At 45.3% G+C, this 11,088-nt stretch overlaps 1 protein-coding gene across 1 annotated transcript; it reads left to right on the forward strand.

The window, feature by feature from the left end:
* The first annotated feature begins 795 nt into the window (after positions 1-795).
* On the forward strand, positions 796-10,797 carry KCNJ8 (potassium inwardly rectifying channel subfamily J member 8). The gene is made up of 3 exons (XM_045020914.1): positions 796-1,017; positions 2,629-3,077; positions 9,031-10,797. Exons 2-3 carry the CDS (start codon positions 2,713-2,715, stop codon positions 9,929-9,931), a joined length of 1,266 nt encoding a protein of 421 aa, XP_044876849.1. The 5' UTR covers positions 796-1,017; positions 2,629-2,712; the 3' UTR covers positions 9,932-10,797.
* The last annotated feature ends 291 nt before the right edge of the window (positions 10,798-11,088 follow it).

Raw genomic sequence — 11,088 nt, forward strand, 5'->3', positions numbered from 1 at the left:
AGCTCACCCCTGATTTAAAGCCAGAGCTTTAACATCCCTATTCAACTTTTTTCATTTCAGGTTTAAAAGGTTTAGTGCCAAAGTATCTTGGGTTCCAATGTTTCATTTTCAAAAATGACATAGGCACTTAAGAACCTAAGTCCTATTGACTTTCAGTTGAAACTGAAGGTTCTATAGGGTTATTTGGGGAGATTTTTCAACTTGAATGCAGAGAAAAGTTCAGCTTTTCATGATATTTAGACTCCTGAGTCTCTGTCACTTTTCAAAATGGGACTTTGTCAGAAGCACACTACATGACATTGCAGCCTATGTTACCCTGTCTCTGTCTTATTATATGACTTGGGGAAGAGCATTTAAGGTCAACCCCTATAGTCTTTACACAGGCAAATCTCCCATGGAGTAGAATGGAGTTTTGCCGGAGTAGGGACTGCAGGATCAGTGCCCTATTATCCTGACCTTTACAGTTTAAAAAAATGAAATCAAACCCCGCTGTGTATCAATGGAGTTTTGGATTCAAGAATAACCCCCTTCCAAAACAACAACAACAAAAAGGTTGGGAGCTGTTTAAAAGTGTTTGGCGTGCGGGGCTGTGATCTGTCCCCCCTTTTTCTCTCTCCCACCCTGTCCCACGCACCACTTCAGCGCACCCCCCCCCCTTTGCCCCCCGCACTTCCGCCGGGGGCTGCTTGCCGCCCCGCAGCTCCGGGACGACCCGTCACGAAATAGTAGATAGAGCCTTACACAACCGGCTGCTTTGCTGAGCATCACCTCCCCCTGGAGCCCCGCGGGGAAGGAAGGAAGCCGACCCTGGGAGACAGAGAGAGACACACACCAGCTTCCTGAACTTGTCCTGTACCGCAGCACTAAGCCAGCCTCCCCCCCGCAAGGGATCTTCGCTGCCGGCGGCTGCTGCCGGCTGCTGCTGCCGCCCCGGCGGTGTGTTGGGCGTTCGGCGGGGATGTGGCCAGGCAGCTCCGGGGGTCTGAGCCAGCGGTCCGGCTCCTGCTCGGGATTTTTGTAAGTTTCAGCTTTCCTTCTGGGGTCTTTGCACTTCCTCGTCAGCGATCTCCTCCCCTTAAACAAGCCGAACAAAGTAAGATCAGGTGCCTGCAGGCGTCGTTCTCCCTTTGAAATGGAAGGATCAACAGTGGGGCGTTTTCTCTCCTTGAAAGCGGAGAGGATTCCTCCCCCCAGGTTAGGTCGGGTTGAGGGAGGGTACGGAGGGGATTTTGTTGTTGTTAATTTACACATATTCTATTTATTTAGTGTTGCATCGTATTCATTAGTAACATTTGAGGGGGGGGACTGGAAGAGATTAGGTGAAATGTAGATGCATTATGATGGTAATTGCGGGGGGGGGGGGGAGGTGCAAAGCACCATGCCGGTTTTCAGTGCCAGACCAGCTTTTTAGGATTTTAATCGCATGCATAAAATAAAATGTTTATTTTAATGTTCATTATTATTATTTGCTTGATTTGGATGGGGGGGGGGAACCCTCCCTATCTCAACAAGTGGTCAATAATTTCCCAGCCAGGTAATGTAATATTTCCCCACACATTTCTATTTTAATCTGAAATACATGATGCTTTGGGACCAGACTGTCAGCCCTTATTCATACCAGTTGTCTTACTGACTTCAGTAGGGCTATTTGGAAAGGCTCACCTAGGTGAGCTCCACTATTGTGCCCTTGTTAAATAAGGGTCAGATTCTGCAAATTTGTAAGCATGCAAGTAACACTTACTCACATGAGTACTCCCATTCAGCAGTAGGGGCAAAAGACATATCTGGCTTTAAGACTAAGCTTGATAAGTTTATGGAGGGGATGGTATGATGGGATAGCCTAATTTTGGCAATTAATTTGGCAATTGATCTTTGATTATCAGCAGGTAAGTATGCCCAGTGGTCTGTGATGGGATGGGATCTGAATTACTACAGAGAATTCTTTCCTGGGTGCTGGCTGGTGAGTCTTGCCCACATGCTCAGGGTTTAACTGATTGCCATATTTGGGGTCGGGAAGGAATTTTCCTCCAGGGCAGATTGGCAGAGGCCCTGGAGGTTTTTTGCCTTCCTCTGCAGCATGGGGCACGGGTCACTTGCTGGAGGATTCTCTGCAGCTTGAGGTCTTCAAACCGCAATTTGAGGACTTCAATAACTCAGACATAGGTTAGGGGTTTGTTACAGGAGTGGGTGGGTGAGATTCTGTGACCTGCGTTGTGCAGGAAGTCAGACTAGATGATCATAATGGTCCCTTCTGACCTTAAAGTCTATGAGTAATCACTTGCGTGCAGTTGCTTGCATGGTTAACTGTCTAGGTAGGATCTGGCCTTAGAGCATGGATCATTATTTACTTTGGTGCACAGTTATAAGGCCTTTCTGTGGCTTTCCTCATTCTGCCAGTGTCCAAAATAAATCACTATTTTTATTCATTTTATGATTTGGCCCTAACTGCCTTTATAACAATCACAGTCTAAAATGAGCATATAATAGCACTGTGGAATAATCTTACAGTGACATTTAACTTAACAACTGTTCCCACAAGGACCATCTACTCCACATGCCTATCACTTTTATTATCTGGGAAAAATGGGAAATAGATGGCAAACTAGATCTTGTTCTTTCTCTCCTCAGGATGTAGGAAGACAGATAAGGGACAAAAGGGAGACCAGTGGAAAAGCACTTGTGTCCTGCTAGGTGGACTATGGTGGCAGGAAGATGTTGGCCAGGAAAAGTATCATCCCTGAAGAATATGTGCTGGCACGGATTGCTGCTGAGAACCTTCGCAAGCCACGCATCCGGGACCAGCCTCGCAAAGCTCGTTTCATTGCCAAGAGCGGGGCATGCAATTTGGCTCACAAGAACATCCGCGAGCAGGGCCGCTTCTTGCAAGACATCTTCACCACCCTGGTGGACCTGAAGTGGCGCCACACGCTGGTGATCTTTACCATGTCCTTCCTGTGCAGCTGGTTGCTCTTTGCCATGATATGGTGGCTGGTGGCTTTTGCCCATGGAGACATGTATGCTAGCACCGAGAACTGTACAAGCAGTACTAAGTGGACACCATGCGTGACGTGTGTCAGGTAAAGTACAGTAGAAGGTATAAGGAATAGCAATGATGTGAGTGCCATGCTGCCCAAACCTAAAACTAGGCTTTGGTTTACTTAAACTGTTCTGTACAGTATAGTCAACTGAAAAGTTGAGTGTTCTCCACTAGATTCCACCAAATCCTACAAACACCCCAGGCTTGGGAAATACTGTACCTCAGAATTCTTTCATCCTTACCAGATCTCCTAGAATCTGATAGTGACAGAGACCCTGCTGCTTTTCAGATGTCTCTACAGTATGTTGATAACTTTCCATGCGTGTAAAGATAGAGCCTGCTTCAACAAAGTGGCTCTTAGGTGTGTGTTGTCAATGGTTTATTCCTGTCTACATCAATAACACTACCTTGAACATAATGTGGTCCATAATGAATTTCACCCCATGACACAACAAGAAATAGCTTATCTTGAGAACTATATTTTAGCTTCGGAAAATCAGTCCAAACTTTCATAGATGACTACTGAATTTGGGTGCTACATTTTCTGGCTTGTCCAATTTATGACACCTTAGTGAGACTTGATTTCCAGAAAATGGAAAGCGTCTGAATATTAGGCCTCTTTTAGATGTCTCTAGTTGGGAAGCCAAAAATGGAAGTACCCAAAATCATTAGTCACTTATGAAGATTTAGACTATCGATTTTAATTACAGGACAAGTGCTGTGACACACTGCATCAGTATTTATCTCCGACAACAAGAACTGATGTGAAAAACACTACCAGAGTACTACGATAGGTGTCACAGGAGTGTGTTATTTTCCTTTTACTACCAACAAAACTCCCAGAACCCTGGCACTTTCCAGAGCACCAGTCAAATGACTGATCAGGAGGGAATTTCAGTATGTTTACAGACTCCAAAGAGCAAACATTAATAGGAGCAAGCAATGAGACCATTCTGTGATATGTGCAGTAAGATCTTTATTTATAGTACTTGTTCTTTGAACAGAAAGGGCCTGATTAACGGTAGCCCTGTCATTTACACCAGTGCAAGGTGGGTGTAAAATGCTACTGAATCAGAATAGTTGCATTTTGCATGCATTTTGCATTGTTGTTGGGACCACACAAGGGGCAAGGTGCTGTAGAATTAGACTCATAATAGCTGAGTGCCCACTTTTTTCTCCCTCTCTGTCTCGGTGATACAAACACCATGGTAGCATGTACAAAATTCCAAGTGGCATTATTTCTGGCCTAAATAGGACCAGGTTCTTCATCCCTTCCCTTGTTTTTATGCTGCTTTCCTAAGTGGGGCTATTCCCCTTCCAAGCTGGACTAAACTTCATTACGTTGATTGATTTTACATTTATTTATTCTTAGGAACTGGCTGCAAGCCAGAGCTTCTGAAATGAGCAATTATGGCTCAGGTCACCTCTGTGAGGGAACTCTGTCAGATTCCTTTTTCATAGCATCTCCTCTCTATTGTTCAAGGAAAGGCGGGGCAGGGTTTGCAGCAGCAGAAAGGGCTCCATCCCACAAACCTGCTACTCTCTGGGGATCTACTGGAAGGAAGGGCCATTGGGCACTGAGCTTTCTACATTTGGTCTGGGACTCCCTGCCTTGGCTTTCAGCTTCAAAGTAGCAACACAGCTCCAATGGAGCCTCTCCTATGGGACTTCCTTGCTGGCTGCTACTCCAGGACGTCCCCTTCCCAGAGGACATTTCAAGGCAATGGAATGCACATGCACTGAAGTTCACACTGATTCATTTTTTTGTGAGGAATCTGCACGATACTCGGCCTTATGCAAGCTGGGGGTCACGTGAACACAACAGCTTTTAAGCCATGCCTCCTGCTGCCAGGCATGTCCCTAGCAAACCCTTACACTAGACTGCTTAACTGTCTGCTTCAGGCAGTTTTATGGCTGCTTTCTGCTGCCAATGTGGTGCAAAGGGGCTGTATCCAGAACGAGGTTCTGGCCCTCTCTCTATTCCATCCACTGGCATTACCACTGATAAGCCTCCACCTAGTCTATGCAGGATTTAAGGTACAAAATCTCTATTCAAACAACAATTCCAGTGAGGTCACTACATTTTACTGCAAGGGAAATGTGAAGGGTTATTATAACCAACTGAAACATAGGCGCGGGAACTATGGGTGTGAGGGGTGCTGTAGCACCCCTGGGCTCCCGGCTGCTAGCCCAGTGTCTGGGGACTCCGCTGCCGGCCCTGCACCCAGGATCCCAGCTGCTGGCCCCACAACCAGGGTCTCGGCTGTTGGCCCCACACTCAGGTCCCGGCCACCCAGCTCTGCTGCCACCCTGCTCCTGGGGTCTGCTGCCACTCTGCACCCGGGGCTTTGCTCCGAGCCTCAGCTGGGGATGGGGGGTTGGACGGGGGCTGGGGGGCTGGCTTTCAGCACCCCCACTATTAAAAATGTTCCAGCGCCACTGAACTCTGAAGTGAATGGAGGATTAACATAACTCTTTGCTTTAGCACATGACAAAGAACACATGTCATATAGTATTAGTATCTGTAGTGTTTCAGGCCAAAAGGTAGACAACCATCTATCTTCTAGTCATGAAAAGTAATTTTTCATTGGCAGTAAATGATTCTGTTCTATTAAAACTGGTTACCTGTTCCAACAAAATTATGGAACAAAAATATTGTTACTAATATTTTTAAGAAGAAAGAAAAACTGAGTATCTTATCTAAAAGGAATATTTGATATTCTCACTATATACAGTAATAATAATAATTTAAAATAGCCAAAATTCTAAAGCCTGTGTGCCTAAAGTTAGGCTCTTAAACCCATATTAGACATCTAACTAAAATCTTTCCATGTAGGTGCCAAAATGTGGCTTTAGGAGACACCTCGGTTTGAAATTTGTAACCAACATTTAGAACTCATAGAGCACTTTATGTTTTCAAAGTGCTACATAAGTATTAACCACACCCCTCTGTGGTAGGTAAATATTTGTTATCCTGCCCATTTTCCAGACAGGCAAATTGTTTGCCAAAGCTTAAATGGGAATTAGTGACAGACTTGGGATTATTACAATTAGGAGCTCCCTGGCTTTTACTTCTGTGTTCACGTGCTCAGCTTGCTAGACCATAGTTTCTTCAAGGACTGAGTTTACACTATAAAAAATGTGGATTCTTTTTCAAATGAATCATTTAAAAAGGAAATTGGAGTATTTGAAATTGTAGCCATACACTTCGCTCTGCATGTGGCTGAGTATTCATCACCCTTTCACTAATTCCATTAAATACCATATTAACCCCTTCATTCCTGAATTCTTTAGAACTAAGTGCAAAAAACAAAAAAAACAAAATTAACTGCTGCCCCCCACAAAAAACACCACATTGGTGGTGACTTCCAAGAACGAAAAGCTTTTAAAAGCCCCTGGTTTTAAAACATGCTTATCAAATTTGGATTAGAGCCAGTGAGAACTCAGCAGTCACATTACTGGGAGTCACTTCCTTTAAGATGAGTTTTCTCTTTCCACAGAAAAAAATCTCCCTGATTTTGCATGTGCTATAAAACATTTTGAATTCTCTTTGTGACTCCTGGTCCTCTAGTAGTTCAAAGGACTGTTCCGACTTATCTGAAGACATGGTCAAATGCTATGTCTAAACTACGTGGGAGGTTGACCTACGCTATATAACTCCAGCTATGTGAATAATGTATCTGGAGCCAAAGTACCTTAGGTCGAGTTACCGCGGGAGGTTGACAGGAGAAACTCTCCCATTGACTTACCTTACTCTTCTTGTCGGGGGTAAAGTACAGGGGTCGACTGGAGAGCGATCTGCTGTCGATTTGGTGGGCATAGACCCACAAAATCGACCGCCAGTGGATTGATCTCAGAGCATCAATCCCAGCTGTAGTGTAGACCTGCCCAAAGAGTTAGTTAAGAGTTGATCAGGTTTTGTTCTTTCAAAACCAAACCTGAAACAAGCGTGGTTCAGAGCTACCTTTGCGGAAAGGACATATATATTTCATTAACATAGCTCCATTATGTACGTAGATGTTACATCTGCATGGACTGTAATACATGAAAAGGGCCATTGTCATATTTGTTCATATGCATCAATATAAGATTCCATGTATGGCATGTCCAGTAAATAATCCACATGCTACTTATGTAGCATTCACATAAAAGTTACAAACCTAGATCCAGATTTAAATTTTGCAGCTGGCCTTATCTTGACAGTGAGTTGAACCAAAATGCTAGGTCAAACCACCCCCAACCTTTGGGAGATGAAGGGAATGAGTGTAGAGGCCCATTGACTTCATTCAGCTGCCTAGCCCCACTGGCTTACTCTCACTCGTGAACAGCATGGTTGCTGCAGGAGCCATACTTATAGGGGTTTCCGCTAGAGTGATTGTCCCCAAAGCCCACTGATGGGGCTATGTAATGGGTTGTGCTCTGTCCTAGCCGTGGCACGCCCTCTGTGGGTAGTGTCCTGTCCGTTGTCTGCCCTGCTGTTTGTCTGTTTGGGACCCGCTTTGCTCCCTGGCTTGCGGAGTCCTCTTCTGGACACAGCCCTCCGGCTGTGCCCCACTCGGGTCTCTCCCCTGTCGGGGGTATCCAGAGTCCTCAGTCTGCACCTGCCCTTATGGCCCACTACAGCCCCAGAGTCTAACCCTCTGCCTCAGGGGCAAGCCACAGTCTGTATCGGGCCACACTCCTCCACAGCCAGGTGCTGTGTAAGTGGTGGGGGGGACCCAGGCCTGTCCACTACTCTGTGTCCTGGCCCAGGAGTCCCTATGGCAGCAGCCATGTCCTCCCCTCCTTCTCCCCTCTACTGCTTGCACTCCTTGGGCCACTTCTCCTTTGGCCCTTGGACCTTCTCAGCCCTTCTAGTCAGGGGCTGCAGCCTGGCAGGTCACAGGCAGGAGCCCTCTCTCTGCTCCCCTGAGCCTGCCCAGCACTGCTCTGTCCAAGGTGTTACCTCCTTACCTCAGGAGCCAGTCCTTCTCCCTTGCTAGTCAGGGAGAGACTGCTCTCTCCTTTGCTAGGCAGCCTTTATATAGGGCCCAAGTGGCCTCTTTCTTTGCCCTGATTGGCTCTCCACAGGCCTTTGCTGACTGTCTGCTGGTCTGCACAGCCTCTCTGGCCTATTCCAGCCCTTTCTCTCATGGAGTGGGGCAGCCTCTCCACTACAGGCTAAAAGTCCAGAGGGGAAAGTAGTGTAAGGGTACGTCTACACGACCCGCCGGATCAGCGGGTGGTGATCAATCTATCGGGGATCGATTTATCACATCTAGTGCAGACGCAATAAATCGATCCCCAATCGCTCTGCCATCGACTTCTGTACTCCACCATGGCGAGAGGCGGAAGTGGAGTCGACGGGGGAATGGCGGCAGTCACCTCGCATCCTCATGGCGCGGGGTTAAGTCAACTTAAGATACGTCAACTTCGGCTACGCTATCCTTGTAGCTGAAGTTGCTTATCTTAGGCTGACCCCCACCACAGCCCCCGTGTAGACCAAGCCTAAGTTAATTCAGGCTGTACTCATTGCACAGCTTCCCCTCACTGGTTTGGAGAGTGGGAGAATCTAGAAAAGTCAACCATCTCATCCACACTCCCTCCTCCACACCCCCCGCCAGCTCTGTGGAAGTGGAACCTCCTGACTCAGAGGTTTCATTGGGTGGAGGGAAAGAAAAGAACACTCCAAGAATTAGAGCTTTCTGTCTGCTGACATGGAGAAGAATATGGACCATTAGGCAGGGAGGTTAGGAGAATTGTCCAAAGCCAGAGAGAGAGTCAATGCCAGTATTCAGGATTTCCAGGCTCTCAGGTCTGTCCTTTGACCATTAAACAATGGCTCTTGCTCCTGCAAATGTTGAGCATGCAAAACTGCCACTGAAGTTAATGAGAGTTTTACGTGTGCAACAATTGCAAGAATGAACTCTTCCATTGCTTCCTATTCAGTGTACACTGTTAACTTTTCTACTTGAGGTATGTAGATAACTAATTGTATGCAATTTTCTCCGTAGGTCTTTCACTTCTGCTTTCCTCTTTTCCATTGAAGTTCAAGTGACCATTGGTTTTGGGGGCAGAATGATGACAGAGGAATGTCCCATGGCCATCACTGTCCTGATTCTGCAGAACATTGTAGGTTTGATTATCAATGCCGTCATGCTGGGCTGCATATTTATGAAAACTGCCCAGGCTCACAGAAGGGCAGAGACCTTGATTTTCAGCCGGCATGCGGTGATTGCCGTTCGGAATGGCAGACTTTGCTTCATGTTCAGAGTGGGAGACCTGAGGAAAAGCATGATCATCAGTGCCTCGGTGAGAATACAGGTAGTGAAGAAAACGACTACGCCTGAAGGGGAGATCATCCCTATACATCAGCAAGACATCCCGGTGGATAACCCTATTGAAAGCAATAACATTTTCCTGGTGGCTCCTTTGATCATTTGCCATGTCATAGACAAGCGGAGTCCTCTCTATGATATCTCTGCTAGTGACCTTGTCAACCAAGATTTAGAACTTATAGTGGTACTTGAAGGAGTAGTAGAAACCACTGGCATCACCACACAAGCAAGAACATCTTACATAGCAGAGGAGATCCTGTGGGGCCACCGCTTTGTGCCCATCGTAACAGAAGAGGAAGGCGTGTACGCGGTTGATTATTCCAAGTTTGGCAACACAATCAAGGTAGCAGCTCCGCGGTGCAGCGCTAGGGAGCTGGATGAAAAGCCTTCCATTCTCATCCAGACTCTTCAGAAGAGTGAGCTGTCTCATCAAAACTCTCTGCGGAAACGCAATTCCATGAGGCGGAACAATTCCATGAGGCGGAACAACTCCATGAGGAGGAACAACTCTTCTCTCATTGTGCCCAAAGTACAGTTTATAACGCCCGAGGGGAATCAGAGTGTGTGTGAAACATGATATACAACCTCACATGAGGCAGAGTCTCTGATAAAGGTTGAGAGGCCAAAAATGTTTTTAAAGAAACAGATGCAATATAGAACTGTACTGGAGCTATTTATTCTTTTACTTAATGAAAGCATCACATAACAGCAGTAGGAAACACTATAGCACTAGGCATATTAATTAATGAATAATGACACTCAGAGTAAATGAAGCATGATTCACTCATGTAATGTATTTTGTATTAATATGTGTTTTAGTGGCATGTTAGATTTCCTTGATAGGAAAAAAATCTATCTGATGCTTTTCTACAGACTGTCATAAAATGTGTTTTACTTTTTACTTCTGGATTACGCACTGTCAGACAGTGGGCTGATTTTCAATAGCACTGTGCATCTAGTAGCTTCCAATTATTTATGTGGGATGTATGGATTTAAGGTTAATAGATTCATTGATTCCAAAGGCCAGAAAGGACTTCTCTGATCATATAGTCTGTCCTCCTATATATCATAGACCATAGAACTTCTCCAAAATATTTCTTAGTGCACATCAGATCTTGATTTTAAAATTGCCACTCCTGGAGGATCTACCATGACCTTTGGTAAATTGTCCCAATGATTAATTACCCTGACTGTTAAAAAAATATGCCTTATTTCCCATCTGAATTTGTCTAGCTTCAGCTTCCAGCCACTGGATCTTGTTATACCTTTGTCTGCTAGACTGAAGAGCCCATTATCATATATTTGTTCCCCTTGTAAGTAATTATAAACTTTAATCAAATCACCCCTTAACCTTCTCCTTGATAAGCTAAATAGATTGAGCTCCTTGAGTCTATCACCATGAGACATGTTTTCTAATCCTTTAATCATTCTTGTGGCTCTTCTCTGAACCAATTTATCAACATCCTTCTTAAATTGTGGGCATCAGAACTGGACACAGTATTGCAGCAGCAGTCACTGCAGTGCCAAATACAGAGATAAAATAACCTCTCTACTCCTAATCAAGATCCCCTGTTTATGCATCCAAGGATCACGTTAACCCTGTTAGTCACAGCATTGTTTTTTGGAAATCAAGTAAAGTGTTCATAAACAATTTCCCATTATCTTTCAATTTATTCTGATTAAATTCTTCGTCCCAGCTGATTTGCCTCAGAATTGTTTTCAGCTTTGTGAAAT

Source organism: Mauremys mutica, chromosome 1 (assembly GCF_020497125.1).
Source record: "Mauremys mutica isolate MM-2020 ecotype Southern chromosome 1, ASM2049712v1, whole genome shotgun sequence".
Classification (NCBI taxonomy): domain Eukaryota; kingdom Metazoa; phylum Chordata; order Testudines; family Geoemydidae; genus Mauremys; species Mauremys mutica.

Excerpts from the sequence above, each read along its gene's own strand:
- KCNJ8 (XM_045020914.1), top strand. The coding sequence starts at position 2,713 with ATGTTGGCCAGGAAAAGTATCATCCCTGAAGAATATGTGCTGGCACGG. Across the intron at positions 3,078-9,030 it reads CCATGCGTGACGTGTGTCAG|GTCTTTCACTTCTGCTTTCC; the intron begins GTAAAGTACAGT and ends TTTTCTCCGTAG.